Source organism: Sus scrofa, chromosome 14, assembly GCF_054392235.1.
Source record: "Sus scrofa isolate SSC_HxYL_T2T_F1_AM1 chromosome 14, Sscrofa_HxYL_maternal_Yorkshire_Landrace_v2.0, whole genome shotgun sequence".
In the NCBI taxonomy this organism is placed as follows: Eukaryota; Metazoa; Chordata; class Mammalia; order Artiodactyla; family Suidae; genus Sus; species Sus scrofa.
The window spans coordinates 64,566,818-64,585,003 of NC_139396.1; the positions used below are offsets into that span (position 1 = coordinate 64,566,818).

General features: G+C 44.0%; 1 protein-coding gene across 4 annotated transcripts in view; it reads left to right on the top strand.

The window, feature by feature from the left end:
* Positions 1 to 1,704: 1,704 nt before the first annotated feature.
* Positions 1,705 to 18,186, top strand: part of GRK3 (G protein-coupled receptor kinase 3) — a 141,551-nt gene continuing 125,069 nt past the window's right edge. Inside the window, exons 1-2 of one of the 4 annotated variants that reach the window (XM_084994637.1) lie at positions 1,705 to 1,923; positions 2,084 to 2,229. In XM_084994637.1, coding sequence (XP_084850763.1) covers positions 2,117 to 2,229 — 113 coding nt within the window. In that variant the 5' untranslated portion in view covers positions 1,705 to 1,923; positions 2,084 to 2,116. Of the gene's footprint in view, positions 1,924 to 2,079; positions 2,230 to 18,186 lie in introns of those variants that run through there. The other 3 variants (XM_001924379.8, XM_084994639.1, XM_021073437.2) reach the window with 3 other exon arrangements.

Consider the following 18,186-nt stretch of genomic DNA (forward strand, 5'->3'; position numbering starts at 1 on the left):
ACTTAATATACCATGCTGCAACCCTTCTCTTCCCCTCAAAAAAAGGAAGGAAAAAAAAAAAAACAAAAAAAACAAAAAAAACCACCCCAAATTATTAACACAATTCAAAGAGGCAAGGTTAAAAATCTCCATATTTGGAAGACTGTGAAAATGTAGCCAGAAGTATGTATTCATTTGACAATCATGTGAAACTTGGATGATAAAAAAGACAGATTGAAAGAAAATGTATTAATTAAATCATAAATATGCGTTATGCTTTTTTGGGAACTTACCCCTCCTCTTGGGGTGACCTTTGACAAGACATTCTGTGTTCCTGTTTTTTGGCAAAAAAAAAAGTGGGTGGAAGATGAAAGTTTGGTATTTGGCTCATGCAAATCTTTGTCTCATTGGTGTATTTTGTGTCCCCTCATCATTTTGGCTTTCTGCTGCCTGACCAAACTCCTTTGAGTTGTGTGCTTATTTCTTACACCCCTCTTGTCCTTTTCTGGACAACTTCACTGAATATTGTGCCTTAGATCTTGAGAAACATCTGGTTAAAGCAGCCAATTGTGATGGCAGGCATACAGGAAAAAGATGAAGGGGGGGTAAGAGAAGAGAACAAAAGAGAGCAGGCTTCTTATATGACCAAATCAGGCTGCTTCTGCTGTGACATTACATTTAATGTCCTTAACCATTTCTGGTGAACTCTGTTGACCAGGTAAACTATTGACAGAACATTTACTCAAATCCTAGTAAAGTCGAGGCTCTTGGTGCAATGTGACCAGAGGGGATGAATTAAAAGTATATATATATATATATATTTTGATCCACTGATTCTCAGCTTATGTCTTTGTAAGACTTCCTGGGGACCCCTTAACATCACTCTGGCAGGAGTGATGGTTCTGACTGTGGACTTGTGTGTACCACTGTGAAAAAAATAAGAAGTAAATGAAAACCCCAGGCCCACAGGGGCAGTGGTGACTCCAGACACCCACTCCAGACTGAGGATCAGGAAGCTGGAAATTCCCTCCTGCCTGGGTGTTTGGCCTCCACCTCTTCTACTTCCCTATATCACCCTTGTGGTGGATCTGTGCTCACAGTAGGGCTCCCCTAATTGTTTCTTGAATTGATGGTAAAACCACAAGAGCAAGAATAATTCTAGTTCTCAGGGAGCATTTTAACATCTAAACTCAAACCTTTGCGGGCAAGGGAGCAGAGACCACCCTTGGGCAGACAGCTCATCCACCAGTGGGCTCCTAAGGACAGCTCCGCTCCCACGAGGGAGCTCTCACCTCATTTTGCCCTGCTTAGCTTGAGACAAGTACCCTATTCCAGCTGTTAGATTTCTCTTTTCTGAGTTTACGGGGCTGGGGGCCGGGGCCCGGGGGCGGAGGGGCGGTTTTCAGGGTCAGAACTGAGGCTTAGGGGCCGGTCTGCGAAGCGCTGTTCAAGGGTGACCGGGACCACGGCTTCAGCAGCACCTGGGCGGGACAGGTGGGCACATGCATTTCTGGGGCCACCCCAGACCTCCTGGAGGATGCTGATGGACACTGTCCAGTTTGAGAACTGACGTCTCCGGGGCACAGAGACCTCCCTTGGGTGGTAGGCGTCGGGTCCGGGGCGCCCCGGGCTCGCAGAGGTCCTAGGGGAGAGGGGGCGTGAGAGCGGCGGGAGCGGCGGGCGGGAAGTCGGGAGAAGAGAGGAGGAGGAGAGGAAGTCCCCCGTGGCCACTCTGAGGGGAGGGCGGAACGGTGCCTACAGGGACTGGGTCAGGCGGCGAAGGGTGGGCAGGGCCAGGCCAGGCTGCTCAGCCCGGGGGCCTGGGGGCACTGGCCGCGGGGCGCGCGCTCCCTGCCGACCCTCACGGAAGGGGCGGGGGCGGCGGCGCGTGCGCGGGGCTGCGAGCGGCGCGCGCAGGAGGCGGGGCGGGCACGAGGCTGCGGGGCGCTGAGCCGGACACGGGGCGCGCGGCGGGCGGAGGCGCGCGGGGGGGGCGCGCGGCGCGCGGGAGCGCGCGCGGGGGGGCTGCCCCGGGGCGGCCCCCCCACGTCGGGGCGAGGCGGGCGGCGGCGGCGGGAGCGCGTCCCGTCCGGGTCCCGAGGAGCCGCCGCCGCCGCCGCCGCCGCCGCTCGCCAACATGGCGGACCTGGAGGCCGTGCTGGCCGATGTCAGCTACTTGATGGCGATGGAGAAGAGCAAGGCGACCCCGGCTGCCCGTGCCAGCAAGAAGATCGTCCTGCCCGAGCCCAGGTACCGGCTTCCCGGGCCCGCGCCGACCCCTTCGTATCCGCCCCCCTGCGGCCGCCAGCGACCCCCTGTGTCCGGGAGGGTCGGGCGCTCAGGCGCTGCTGTCCCCCGGCCGGCGACCTCGGGGAGCGGGCGCTACGGGGTTGGCCTCGCCGTTCCCGCCTCTGAAATGGGGCATCGGAGGGCTGTCGGGCGGACTCCGGGATAAAGCGCCCCAAAGTGCCCGGCGCGGCGTGTCCAGCGTACCGCGAGCGCCCCAGCGAGGGGTTGCTATGATGTGGTTGTGACTTCGCTGGACGAGCTCCATCTCTTTCCCCCCTTCCTGTCCCATCCCAGTCTCTCGGTCCAGCCCCATCCCTGTGGTTCTCCCTGTTTCATTGCTGTGGTTTCCTCCTGCCCCAGGCTTGTCCTTCCAGCCCCATCCTTATCCCTATCCCACTGTCATCCCTTTTCTCCCCTCTAGCCCCAACATATGGTCCCCCGCCTGCCCCATCCCTGCTTGCCCCATGCCCGTCTTTCCCTAGTGTTCCATCCTGGTCGTTCCTTCCCTGGTTCGTCCTGCTGTTCCCCTTTGCAACTCCGTTCTCTCTTCAGCTCCCTCTGGGTGCCCGAGCTGGGGAGTGCAGGCGGTTTGCCGTTTACTCCGGGTACTTCAGTTGCTATTTTCTGTGCTTGCTCCCCTTGAGGTCCACCAGTCCAGTCAGCTCCCTGCATCCCTTTTCTCTTTTGTGCCCCCAGGCAACAGGGAGTGGATTCCCACCCACCAGGTTTTTTTATATTTTGGGTCTCTTGAGCGGCTTTCCTCAACTTGCAAGCGGACACTTTGTAAAAAGGTGGAAACGGGGCTCACTTAAAAATGCACGTTGAATGAGTGATTTTAGAAAGAATTTGTTGTTTAAATTACCAAAGAAGGGCCTGATTGGATTGCAAGGGGCTCGGGTGAGGTCCATACCAAGTTGTCATTTTAGCTCAAAAATGATTTATTATTGATGAAGTAGTAAAAAGACATGATTAGTTCATATCATTAGCACCACCCCAGAAAAGATCACACATCGGATTAATAGTGAGTTTCAAATAGTGTGCCCAAGGGTTAGGGTTGGATTTTTTCCTAATTGACACTATTATGAGTTGTACGGAGTATGTGGCTTCTTGATGCTAAAGAGCTCTTGGTGGAGTTGATAAAAAGAGGCATCTCCTTTGTGGTGAGTTTGAGACCATGGCATTTTTGTGAAATATTGGAATCTAAACCAAAAACTATTCTCTGTTTTGAAAGCATCAGTCCTTCAAGGGCTACACATCCAGAATTGCTTCAGTGTTATCTTTGACATAAGAAAAAAAAACTCTTTCTTGTAATGATGCTGAGTGATCATCAGATTATTTTTACAAGTCCATGAGCCCGAGAGCCACGATCTAGAAAATATCAGTCCCTTTGCATTATTTGTTGTGAAAAGTCAAATGGTGTACATGAATACATGCTTGCTGGATGTTTTTGGTCAGCTTGCCTTTCATAGCCCCTGCACCTTATAGATTTGTAGGGAGTATGCTGTGATGAGCAAAACCAAGCAGGGAAAGTCAAGAAAGAGTGGAGACCTTTTGGAGTGTTGTGAAATCAACACTACTATACCAGACTTTAGCGTATCAGTATATCTGAAGTTCATTGAAAATCAGTGCCTTTTAAAATTTCTGGCAAATGAAAAACTAAAACAGGAACCCCCAAATGAAATCTGAATTTCATTTAAAAAAAAAACTTACATTTCTATAAATGTCGTATGTAATGCTTAATTTCTTTTTCTCCTTTTCTTTTCTTCCTTAAGGGCAGGGAGCTCTAAATATATAAAGTGTCTATATGTAAAATCAACAAATCTTAACTCATGGATAGTTTTTTTTTAGGGGAGAGGATATATAATATTACTAAAATTAGGAACTTCTGTTCATTTTTTTTTCTTGGTGTTCTGAACTGACTGTGACTTCTGCTTTTTTAGTGTCCCTCTTAAAACATACTTGTGTGCTTACCATTTTTACTTCCTTGTATGAAGGCTTTTGTTTTCGGTAGCATTCTTTGGTAATGCTTTCTTTTACGGCAGAATTAGTGACGGCAAGCAGATTTCTCATGACATTTTAGAACTGAGACATATCAACAAGCCAGTAATTTTAGGAAGCAGGTCTCCTTTAGTAAGTGTTATTCTGTTGCTTGCCCCCCCCCCCCCTTTTTAAATGGGCTCTTGAATTAGGCCGTTGAAACCTCCTCCAGAGATTCTAATTTGTTTTGAATTTATCTCAACTGGCTTTCATTTTGCACTGTGACTGTTGACAAAGTAACAGCCACTCCTGGTGCTGTGTTAGGATTCTGTTACATTGATTAGAGATTATGAGGTCAAACCTCTTACACATTTTCCTCTATCACTGGATGGCAGTTAATGACCTAGCTGGTGGATTTGGGGACAGGGGTTGGAGGTTGGGGGATTTCTAGATATGGCAAGAGAGTTAATTTCATGTTAACATGTCTCAGCATCATGACTCAAAAGACTAGTGTGATTTCACTCTTTGGTAACGGATACAGGTCAGATGTTCTGTGATAAGAGTTTCTATTTCAGCTTCATTTCGGAGTGAGCCATGTGATCACCAGTCTTTGGCATTCTTGAAAAAGGGGTTTAGCTTTTAGTATTTTTAGTATCTGAATGAGAAGCATAAAACTTACCATTGGTCTGTCCCTAGTCACTTTTTTTCCAGTTAATTATTTGAAGCCACTGCAGTAGTCTTGTGCTTCCCCTATTTTACTTTTCCGCAGTTTTGATCAGAAAGGCAACAGCATGAAACAATATCTAGCTAATTTAAATGAAATGCAGGGTGCGCAGTCCCCTGCCTATTACAGGAGAAACTTAGAAAATGGACTGTTCTGCCCAGGGGAGATTTTACATCTCAGAGATGGCACGAGGCAACCGTTTTGTTATGCTGACACTATTCAATTAATGAACCACTGAGTGTAAATCCTGTAAAATCTGCCTATTTGTTCAAGTTATATAGCTGCTTTAGTTTACTGAAACATTTGTTGAGCTAATGTAGCTGATAATGGGATCTGCTGGGAGTGGTAAACTGTGACCTGTGGACTCACTTTGCAGGCCCATCGGAACATGCGCACGTTGAGATGTGCGTGCCAGTTGTTTTATGCCATATTAGAGAAGAAAACGCTCTTATTTAATTGGGTCTAATTCAGAAGCCAAGGCCTACCGAGGGTCAGCGTCTTAAGCCCTGGAAGGTTCAAGGCAGCTTTCCCCCTGGGCTCATTACTCTTGTAACCTTTTCTAAACAGTGAAATTCAGTTGACTCAAGGTCACCCACACTTGAAAGAGGTTGAGTCACATAAAATTGATCTTCCCTCTGGAGTTTCATTTCTGTTCAGCAGACACTGAAAATTTGTGATCATCCATCACTAAGCTTCTCCTCTCCAAGTATTCACTGGCTGTGATAGGAAGGTCTGGAAACATTTTCAAGAGTCTGTATAACTTTCCAGGAACATTTTAGACAGTCCTTAGGAAGGTTTGTGATACCGTTTATTACATCAACTCAGTATGTGGTGGTAGGGCTGTTTCTTGGAGCCAAGCAGGGGGCTGCTGTGATGATCCCCGCCACAACCTCTTCCTTCAAGGGGCTTACAGTCCAGTGCGGAATACACAGAGTTGAGAAAGATGTTTACTTTCGAGTGCAGTTGCTTGAAGATTCTATTTAATAATGGTCAAGTATGACTTTTATCATTCTATATTCACAGAACACAGTGTTTTACAGTAATTTGTTAATTATCCCCTTTGAAAGGCCGTCTAGCCATAATATACCTAGTGAGATGGTAGTGTGCATCTTCCTGTTATTAAAACTATCATAGGTAATTGATCCTGAAAACCAGCTCTTCTTGTCTTCTGATGTGGAAATGGAATTTATTCTGTGATCTCCCCAACTTCCATCAGCAAGTGAGTGGTGTGACTCGAAAGATTCCTGTCTGTCTAGGTTGGAGGGTATTCTGTGTCTGCATGCTTCCGTGCCCTCAGCCTAACTCTGAACTGAGAAGTCGATGTTGAAAGAACGAACAGCCTTCGGGAAGAAAGCACTCTTTATTGTTGGTAGGAGTATTTCTATGTATAAATACAGTGGTGGTGTTCTTGCTTCTCTTTCTTTAAGGTACACACTCAGAATGCAATTTGTTCTGACCTTTCGGTTATTTTTTCTTTCTCAGTCAAAGTTTTTTGTGCCAGCGACTTAAAGATGTAAGAGCTGCATGCACTTGGTGATTCTTAGAAGTAGATGTTCTGGTGCAATATGTTTTGGACCCAGAATCTGCCCAAGTCGAGCGCTGTAATTTTGCTTTGCATCGAGAGTACAGTTGATGTCTTTGAGATACAGACAGTCCCAGCTTTTAGAAGCAAGGTGTTCTCAGAGACAGTAAGTCTTCAGTACACAGGCTTGGGTTTTGCCAAACGTCTCTTTGGGGAGTGTGTGGGTGGACATGGGTGTCAGGTGTCAAGGCTTGACAAAGAGATGCTTAGGTCTTTATCAGTCAGTGGATGGCAAGCAGTGTAAGAGCATGCCTGGGGGTCCCTGTATCCCTGACAAGCGAGGTGTTCAAATTCCACTAAGTAGTGATGAGATAACTCCCATTTACCCAGAGCTTACCCTCTGCCAGGCACCTTGCCTTATGAGAGCATCTGTTCCCCAAACAGTCCTCTCAGGTAAGTGGCATCAGCTCTGTTTTACTGAAGGAGCAGGTGCTGGGGAGATTTAGGGACTCAGCCCAAGTGATAGCCAAACATGGCCGAGGCAGGAGCAGAATGCAAGCCCAGATATTCCCAGAATCCGGGTTCTTTTACACCAGAATGAATAGGGAACACCCTCACTTCTCATTTTACGGGGAGTGGATGAAATAGTGATACTTTTTTTTTTTTTGGTTGGGGGAAACTCATTTTGCATGTTATCTCAATAAGCTGCCAGTGCGGCTTTGGGAAAGTCAGGACCGTCCTCAGAGACTGATGGAGAACAGCTCTTCCTCTGGGACCTGTGCAAAATGGTAATTATGACTAAGTGAATAAGCAGTTTCTGCCTTATTTCCCAGGAGGAGCTCGGGGGTTAAATGCCTGTTCTGTTTAACACAAGAAGTGCAATCTCGCAGCTGTTAATGAGAAATTGTGTAATGATAGACCCTGGCTGCCCAACAGGCTTTCCACCTCTGTTATCATTAGAAAGAAGGGCAGCACAGGCCACCCAGCCTCTTCCATAAAAAAAATTTTTTTTTTCCTGTTTCTGGGAAAAGGGTCAGACAATGTTTTCGGCTCTATTTGCAATAAAAATTACTCTCTCATTCAGATAATCTTCCTTTGTTAATAAAACCATGGATTTGGAGACTGCTGTAGGTGAAGATGCATTCTGCCTGCCTGATGGTCTGTCCTTTTTCTCTGGATGCTTGTGGTGGGGAAATGGAAATGATCCACTGGGCAACTTTTGCTTTATTATTGTTAAATCATTTGTCTTCTAAGTCATTTGCATGCTAATGAGGCTGGGTGTCCTGGACCAGGCCCCTACACCCTTCCCCACCTTTCCTCTTCATCGCTTCTTTCTTCTTCTCTGGGTTTTGTTTGTTTGTTTGTTTTTCATCGATTAGAAATTAGAAGCGCTGGACCTTTTTTGGACTGCAATATGGATCTGAAATGCAGCAGGCTCCCCAAACCTGGAAACAATTTGGAAGTCTTCTTTTGGGTCACCTGGGCTACAGCCTCAGTACAGAGCAGCATAAACATATTGCAGTACTTCCTATATAGGACAGGAAAGAAAAAGCCCACTAGAGAACACAGTGAAAATATTTTTGAAGCTCATATATTTTGTGATCTGTAGCTTGTAAGAGTCAGCCTTGAGCCAGCCTTGGACCTATACTCTCATTTGCTCCCATTTCCTTCTTCCAGGGTCTCAGGAACAGGAAAAAGTGATTATATGAAAGTAGCCCAGTTAGACCTTCATCCTTAGTGAACGTGAAGGCCAGCTGTCATTGCTGGCCCCTCATTTTCCTGTGCCCTCCCCACTACTTGTTGTACTTTACTAAAAGAGAAAGTTCTAGTAGGAAGTATGGCCCTGCTTCCACTGGCAGTTTGCCATGGGCCCCCAGTCAGTCACTTAACTTCACTGTATTCAGGTCCCCCATCTATACAATATGATATCTATTCCTTTCTGATCACAAAATGTGCCAATGTCTCTTGTGAGCATTTTCTATCCATACATACATTTGTGAGGAGAGAGAACCTGCATTTCATATACAGAAAACTCAAGAGAAAAAAGATTGGAACCGATATGAAAAGATAGTATTTCTTCATACCATAGGTGGTGGTGGTTGGGATTATATGCAGTTCAAGACATAATAACACCTTTAATAAGAGTACAGAACAGTAGCAGATAAAGGCAGTATTGCACAGAGACCCTTGTGCCATGTGCTCTGAGGTGGTAGGCTTGGGAGGCAGGACTTCCAAAAAGTTGGTTTTTTGACCAGGGCAGTGAAGAGCAAATGCTGACCCTTAAACTCATAAGTAAGGACTTTCCCAGGTTTCTCCTCCCAGGTTTCTCCTCCGTGTTCTTCTGCCAGCTCTCTTATGGCATTTTTGGTCTAGAACCTTCTGTACATGGTGCCTTACTTGGTTTTTACATTTTTTTTCTGTCTCTTCCTCCTTTTTTCCCTATCCTTCCTTCTTTCCCTTTCTTTCTTACTTCCTCCTCTCTTCCCTCTTCTTGCTTCCATCCATCCATCCATCCATCCATCCATCCACTCATCTATCAGCCCATAGGCTCTAGGCTACATTGGCTTTGGTATGTGAGAGTTCACGAGCATGCTACTCTTAAATGTAGGTAACTAAGCAATTAGGAGAGTTGACTCATCCTCTAGAGGTCTTTGTTTCAGTACAATGAACCAAAACTCATAATCTAAAAGCAGCTGGCTTAGGTGTATTGAGCATAAGGTGAGGCATTCTACTTTTCCTTTGACATTCACAGATTGCATATTAATAACCTAGCATCATTGTAGCTCACGTTTGAAAAGGTCTTGGAGGGCATCTTGCAAGTGACATCTTTTTTTTTTTTTTTTTGCTTTTTAGGGCTACACCAGCAGCATGTGGAAGTTCTCAGGTTAAGGGTCACATTGGAGCTGCAGCTTCTGGCCTACACCACAGCCACAGCAACTTGGGATCTGAGCTGAGTCTGTGACCTACACCACAGCTCATGGCCATGCTGGATCCCCCACCCACTGAGCAACGCCAGGTATCAAACCCACAACCTCATGGATACTAGTCAAATTCGTTTCTGCTGCACCACAGTGGGAACTCCGCAAGTGACATCTTGGATCGTAGTGACCTCCGTCTCCCATCCCTAGCCAGGCTTGTCATTGGGGAGCATCTCCAGAAGCTCTGTGCTGTGAGAAAGCTCTCTTGGAATTCATCCTGCGCACAGATATCTCGCTGTCCTTTTGTGGTCCTCTGAAACCACAGGGGTCCTCCCTCCCCAAAGTAACAGATCTTCTGACATTTGAAAGTAGTTACCACAGCCTGAGAGGCTTCTATGGGAAGCCATCCCCCATTCCTATAGTCATTCCTCATAACACACTGAAGTCTGCATGCTGCTCTGTAATCCAGGCTCATCTGTCTGAACATTACCTAGCTGAGTAAGAATATTAAAATATATGAAGCTAAGAAGATATCTGTAAAATTACCACAATGAATTTGGTGATGGCAAAACTAGTAATATCCTATCGCAAGTGCATGGTGGAATCCCTCTAAAAGTTCCATTGTAGGGAGAACACTTTTGTTTCCTTGAATGATTTTTAAATTCATTATACCAGTTTGATTAGGGGATTAATTGTTTCTGTTAGAGTTTAGAAGCTAGACTCGGGTTATATGTGTATTGTGACAGTGGCTGCCCTTTGCCCAGCACTAAGTGCTAGGCACTGTATAATTCTTAGGTAATTATGGGCTAAACTATTTCAGGAAGAAAGTGAGCTTTAATTATCCTGAAAAGATCATCTTCTGAGGGTTGTTGTAGAGGGTATGTTTCACATATTCAAAAACTTACGACTCTGTTAACTAGGGAAGGCAACACGTTTCTTCATTTTTAGCAAGAGAACCTTCTTGAATAACACAGTATTTGTATTTTGTGTCATTGAATCAGCCCATTGGTCTTTATTTTCCTATCTAAAAAGACAACCGGTTATATTTTCAGGTTATTTCCTCTAAATTTTCTACCTCTTAGAGTTCCTGTCATGGCACTGTGGAAACGAATCCAACTAGGAATCATGGTTGTGGGTTTGATCCCTGACCTCACTCAGTAGGTTAAGGATCCAGCATTGCCGTGAACTGTGGTGTAGGTTGAAGATGCAGCTCGGATCTGGCGTTGCTGTAGCTGTGGGGTAGACCAGCAGCTATAGCTCTGATTAGGCCTGGGAACCTCCATGTGCTGCAAGTGTGGCCCTAAAAAGACAAAAGACAAAAAAAAAAAAAAAAAAAAAAAGACATAAATAAATAAATTTTCTACCTCTCTGGTTTTCAATAAGTAATTGTTAAAAATAGGAAGGCATTTCCACAGCCGTTAAATACTGCAGGCTTTCATTTTGCATCATGAAAATGTCTAAGGCTTTGATGACATTTTCAGTATATCTTCTTTTAAATATATGAGGCTTTTGCTGTTTGATAGTGGGGGTGGGAGGTGTACGTTTAGAAATGGAACTGATCCTAATGGAGGAGAAGGTCAAGGGACTTTCATAGTCGTCTTTAAAACGGCCCTGCTTTTTTCAACTCCATGTACTATTTTCTTTTCTCATATCATCAAGACACCCTAACTGGGAAAGAGATTATGCAATGAATCTTGCCATCACAACATTAAGTACAGAGTGTCAAGTTTTCCTGCGTTCCTTTTGTATTCCATTTTGGAACACCTCCTTTCTGGTTTGTTTCCAGTGGCCCTGGAGGAAAACTTATTATGTTATGCAGAACATCCCAACTAGAATTGGGCCAGAAGGGAAAGCTGTTCTCGGCAGGTAGCGGTTTCTAAGCAAGGGAAGAGAGGACGCTTAGGTTAAAGAGGACGCTTAGGTTACTAACCCCATCCCCACCCCCTACTCCCCCACAAAACCTGTGAGCCTTTTTGTGTTCAAGGACTTCTTAGGGTTTAATCATTTGGTTGATTGGGTTTGTTCTATTCCATGTAGAAAATCAGAGCTAGCATTTCAATGTTTCTGTCCTTTAAAATGCCCCGCTTGATAGGGGATTGTTTCAAATCATTAAAAAAAAAAAAAAAAAAAAAAAAAAACCAGGTTACTCTGTTTGAGGTTATTTTCCCTAGCCATTGCATTCTGGAAAAGTCCGATGAAGTAGAGTGTGGAGGCTCCTTCCTGTAAGATCAGAACTTTAGTTTCAACATGATGGCCCATGGTTCATCTCAGGCCTCTCTGGAATAGGATTGTACAATGGCAGAACAGTAGAAAAAGCCAGTCTTTAATTTCGACGGGCCTCAGTGGTCCTAACTTGATAAAATTCCTTCCCTGCTCTGAAGAAACATTCCCTCTGAAGAACTGGGATGTGAAATCTCATCAGTATTGAGATGGTCATGATGGAAGAGCAGCCTGTTGGGCTTAACATTTAGATCTGGATGTGACTGTGACAACTTATTAAACCCAGTGACATCTGATGGTCATCTGTTTTATATTTATGCGAGAGATTTGAATTTAGAGTAAAAAAAAAATCCACTAACACTTGCATATAGTACTTTGTAGTTTCCATGTGCTAATAACTCTTTTTAGTTTTTACAGCCATCCTCTGTGGTAGGTAGAAATTTGAGAAAGGAAAAAGAAAATTACTCCAGACATGTCGACATGGAGATGTTTTGTTTCTTTGGGGGAAAAACTGGTGCTTTCCTTGGACACTAGTGTCTTGCCTGTGGTCCTAGAGGTGGCTCTGTGCCCTTCAGACTCAGCAGCTAGATCCTGTCATTGCGTTGAGTCTCTCCCTCTGGGAAGTTTCCATCAATCAGCCAGGGCTGCCTGACTGACACCTTTTCAGCTACCAAGCCAGTGATTCTAATTTAAAGACAACTTGAGAATCTAATTAGCTAGAGGCTCCCACCGCCCCAAACGCACTGACTCCTGTGGTCGATTTCTCTGAAAAGCCAGACTGTGTAGCTGGGAAGTCAGGTTTGCTACTTGCCACTGGAGACTGACTCTCAAGGAGCCTTGGTGCCCCAAGTCCTCGGGGCCAAGCATCTTCTCCTGTGGGTGGCCCTTGTGGAAGTGAAGCTGTCCTTAGAAGGCGGCACAGGTGGCATGGGCCCATGGCTAGAGGCGACAGAAGGCAGCAGCAGAAACTGGGACCAGGTCATTTCTCTATGGGTGGCTTTACACTGGGTGTGGAATCCTGGAATCTCCTGACATTTCCATGTTTCCTGTCCTAACTGGCAGGCAGGCCTCCACTGGATTCGATAACACTGTCATCCAAGCCACAGCCCAGGCTTGCCAGCCGAGCAGCCTTCTGCCCTTTGTCTTATGTGCTGATGTACAGTTTTCCTGCTCAGAGGGCAAGCTTTTTCCCCCCTGATTTTTAGATTCTTGGAAACAGCTCCACAGGACTTGTCATCCCCATTTTAGGAGGAAGTTCAGGTTCAGAGAGAAGCTAATTGCTCAAGATCACCAGGATAGCAAATGGCACCATTGAGCCTCAGTTCAAATTCTGTGCAATTTAATAGACACCCTCACTGCCACCTAAATCTTCTAAACAAAGAAGGGCCTTAGATTTGGGGAGAAGAACATTGTCAGTTTTGTAACACAGTGTGAAAATGTAGTCTTGATTCAATTGGGTGATCAGTTACAGGGAGCTGATGAGGTATCCCAGTAGCTTAAAGACACTTTTACTGGAGATATTGATTTCATCATAAATACATACGTAATTCCTTAAAAGATGTCATAAATTTCATGTCACAGGATACTTGTTAATAACGATGGCAGTATTATAAATTGAAGACAGCGCCATGTCAGGAGTTCATAATATTTTCTTACCCCAAGCCCATTTTTGTAATTTCACATGCAGCCTTATTTTCAAAAGCAAAATTAAAAATCATATCTCTCTCCGTCAGTAGGCGAATGGGGATCTTTGACTTGAATATGCTTGTCAGGTACTATAGATGCATTTAAGATTTTTTTTTATGTTCAACTTATTAATCTTATTAGTGGTGCCTTCTTAATTGTGATGAAATATTCATGAAACTGGTTGTATAGTTAACCATCACACAGAAAGAATGTTGGGATCATACTGGGAGGGAGATCTCTTTGTCAGAAACAGACTTGACCTCTTCACCCAGTGATTCGTGTTCAGCTTTTCCTTATCAGTAAAGTATGGATAAGCCTCAGTCTTTTGCATTGCTCCAGGATCTGTCCTAAAACCCTTATCTACCTAGCCCTGTGCTCATGATCACAGGTGCTCTTGCAGCGAATATGCTTAACCTGTGTATTTTTGGGCCGACTTGGTGCCTTTCTGTAGAGCAGAAAAGGTATTTACCTAAAAGTAAAGATTTTTCATTTTTTCAGAAATTTTCTTTTTTTTCTTTTTCTTTTGGCCTCACCCATGGCATGTGGAAGTTCCCAGGCCAGGGACCAAATCAGTGCCACAGAAGCAACCTGAGCCACTGCAGTGACAGTTCTAAATCTTTAACCGCTAGGCCACCAGGGAACTCCCCATTTTCAGCTTTTTCTAGATGATGTCAAATTGTCCTCTGTATTTTAAGGATAGGTAGAGCTGCAAAGAAATGTTAAACTTTACTAAGACGTCTCAGTGTTATTGTTCCTTTGAAATTATTTCCCGTGGATAGTTATTTCATATGTACTATATAGTATGGATATAGCTGGGTAATAAGAACTAAGGCTTTAAATGAAGACATAGTGTCTGGGAGGATGTGAGTTTGATCGATGGCCTGGCTCAGTGAGTTAAGGATCCAATGTAGCCGCAGGCTGTGCTGTAGGTCACAGATAGCAGCTCAGATCTGATGTTGCTGTGGCTGCGGCGGAGGCTGGCAGTTGCAGCTCTGATTCGACCCCTAGCCTGAGAACCTCCATATGCCACAGGTGTGGCCCTAAAAAGAAAAAATAAAAAATGAAGGGATACATGAGGACAAGTAAAAACTCTGGAAGGTTAAATTTGAATTGAAAAGATTTTAAATGCATGATTTTCTTTTTCCATATAAATGTATTTGTCAGCTGCAGCCAGGGTGCTGCACAACCACACCTGACTTTGGGGCTGGGCAGGGTGAGCCTAAGAACCTTTGTTACACTTTGGATCAGAAAGCAAGAGAACCATCCAGGAGCTGCGGTGGGGACCCTGCAGAGGCCAGAAGAAGGATTCCCACTGGCCAAAGCTGGGGCATTTGAACATCAAACGAATATACCTGTAATTGACTGAAATATTCAGAACATACTACTTATTCAAACTCTCCTAAAGGCAGAATAACAGCCCCTAAAATGTCCACATCCTGATCCTCAGAACCTGTCAGTATGTCCTGTCACACAGCAAGAGAATTAAGGCAGCTAACATGCGGACTTTAAGATAAAGATTATCCTGGGTTGTTTGGGTGGGCCCAGAGTCAATACAAGGAAGGCTGGAGTCAATGACAGAGCAACAGGGCTTCAGAAGGAGCAGACCTCCCTTGTTGGCTTTGATGGGGCCATGTGCAGAGGAATGAGGGCGGAAGGCTTCTATAAGTTAGTGAACGCAGCCCTGCTGATACTTTGATTTCAGCCCAGTGAGACCCATTTCAGACTTCTGACCCCCCCATCTGTAAGATAATAAATTTCTGTTGTTTTAAGCCACCAAGTTTGCAGTGATTTCTGTAAGCAGCAATAGGAAACGAACATACCATGCTGTTCCCCAAACAAAACATCTTACTGATCACCACCAGCACTGAAAACAGGGCACCAACTCTGTCTCTGGAAAGTGGCAATGACAACAATAAAGAACTACCTTTCTTGTAAGAACTACATTTAGGGGTAACCAAATTTCTCTACTTGATGGGGGGAAATTCTTCTTTCCAGAAGAATTGCAGCAAATCAATGGTTGAAGGAATGATGGAATTAGAAAAAAAAAAAAGTCCTTTTGCAACTTTTACTGAAAATTGGTGTATGAAACCACTGAATGAAAGGTTGGTGGGGAAGTCTAAAATGAGAGGTCAGACTTTCACTAACTGTATTTTCCTATCACTAATATTGGGGCTTAGGACAAGCTGTCCTCAAAATATGCCAAAGTATCATATTGTTTATTTTGAAGTAAGTTCCTTAAGAAACAGCCAATGCAGGAAGAACACTCTGACCCTCCTTTGTCTCCAGAAAGAGGAAATAATTCTCCCCCAAGTGCCCCCCCTGCACTAGGAGGTAGAGACATCCTTGTCACCAGAGATGAAGAATTCAGGGCCGAGAAGGCTGTGTAAACAAACCTCCTTACTTCTTCATTAAATTACGACCCTGAGCCTAAATGTCTTTGTCTTGTCAGTTCTTCACAAATTTATTGTGTCTTTGTCTAAAAAGTAGAAAACTGCCTGCTTTAGTCATTTTCCTCGGTCCTATTTCTGTGAGACCTCTGTACATATAAATTAAATTTTTTTCAACGGTTACTCTGTCTTATGTCTAATTATTAGATTGGCTCAAAGAACTCAAGAAGGGTAGGAAAGGAGTTCCTCCTGTGGTGCAATGGGTTAAGAATCTGACTGCGGCAGCTTGGGTTGCAGTGGAGGCAAAGGTTTGATCCCTGGCCCAGCGCAGTGGGGTTAAAGACAGCTGGGAGTAGGTGACAGCTGCAGCTCACATTCAGTCCCTGACCTGGAAACTTCCATTTACTGAGGGTGTGGCCATAAAAAAAAAAAAAAGAAGAAGAAGAAGAAGAAGAAGAAGAGTTGGGGAGGAAATCTCCCCTCTTCCCAACATAAGAAGAAATAACTGTGTCTCCTTATATGAGGCAATATAAAGTACCAAGACTATCTAGTGAGTGTTCCAGCCCCAAAAGGTAGACTTGAATGTACTCAAGTCTTCAGAGCTGACTCTCAACCTACAGGAAATATGGAGATAGAGGGACAAACTGAATGACCTTAGGAGGAAGCAATAGGCAAATCCAGAACAGGGACCATCTTCTAGGACTGCTGTCTTGGCTTCCTGAGTAAGTCATTGGAGTGAAGATAAAAAGTGGCTGGTGGGGATAGAGGCACTCTAGAGTCAGAGTCAAACGAATGTGTGGATCTTGATTGGATCTTGCTTCAAACCCAACTATACACAAGACATCTCTGAGAGAGTCCTGGAAATATGATTTTGGAAATGAGTATTAGATCTTCAGGTGTTGTCATTGCTAGGGTGGGGTTGGGCTGTGATAGTGGATTTTGTTTATGGAAGAAAAGTGTCAGTAGTTTTTAGAAATACAGACTGAAGTAGTAAAGGTCAAATGAAAATGCAATCTGAGATTTGCTTTAAAGTTCTTTTTAAAAAGGAGGAGAAACAAGGGGGAGGATGAAAGTAGCAGACGAAAACCTTAATAAACTGTTCATGAGGTGTTGAATGATGGGTTATGGGTGTTCCCCCTGCCATTCTTTTGGCCTGTGTAACAACTTTTACAGTAATTTGTTAAAACAATAGCATAGATGGAGCTGTGTGAAAACACAACTATATTTGGATAGGGCTGAAGATAACCTTGTTGTCGTCCCAGTATCACACATAACCAGCACTGGTGACGTGACATAGGATATAAATTCTGTGACAGCATCCTATGGAGATCCAACACGTCCTGCATCTCAAATGACTGAGACCTAAGGAAGGATAATGTGGTTTTGGAAACTGCATTAGATGACTCAAAAAGAGGCTCCAGGACCCTGATCATAAAGATAGGGGTAGGTTTGTAGTAAATTTATTTGCAACCAGAGTTCTGATTAATTCAAGTCATGTGGACAGATTTACAGCCTTTTGACCTGAAGACTTCTCCAAGGATGAGGGAAAAAAGCTACAAAAAGATTATTCAAGAGAGAAAGCGTAGTTAAGACATGAAATTTTAGAACACCGTATCCATTTACTCCCTGAGTACAGACGACTTCACTGAACTGCTTTAGTCATGAATATCTATCAAATCATAGTTCTGATGTTTACATTTAGCAGGAAAAAAATAATAACCCGTGCTATTTAAGACAATCTACCCTCTAAGTGTATTTCCATGCCTAATGAGACGCTGCAGTATAATTCTTTGTCACTGAGGTTCCTTTAACATCTTTCTATTTTTACATTATGTGAATTTTAATTCATCAAAACATTTCAAAATACTTACTTTAAAATAATTGTTTTCTAATGTGTTCCTCTAAATGAGACCTCACTAACTAATTACTGGTAAGACCAGTATGAAGAAAGCCAAAACTAAAGTCAGAGCAAACCTGGTTACATGACAGAGTTACCTGGTATTTCTAGATAGTCAGACTCGGTACAGGAAAGATGTGAATTCTTTTCAAATTAATCTATCCCAATCAAATTCACACCAGATGAATAAGCAGTAAAGTCCTGCTGTACAGCACAGGGAACTATGTGCAGTATCTTGAGGTAGAACATGATGGAAGAGAATATGAGAAAAAGAATGTATATACATGTATGACTGGGTCACTATGCTGTACAGCAGAAATGGACACAACCCTGTAAATCAACTATACTCTAAAAAAAGTTCACACAAGAATTTTAAAGAATGTGATAAGCTGATCTTCACTCATCTGGAAGAGAAAAATGGGAAAAAATAACCAATAACATTTTGGAAAAGTGAAACAGTAAGGGTCTGCTCTACCAAATATAAAACATTGCTCTAAGAATTAACACATTGTGGTCTTGTTTCAGACACAGACACATAAGTGGGCACAGCATGCAGAATCCCATGTGTATTCATATTTATATTCATC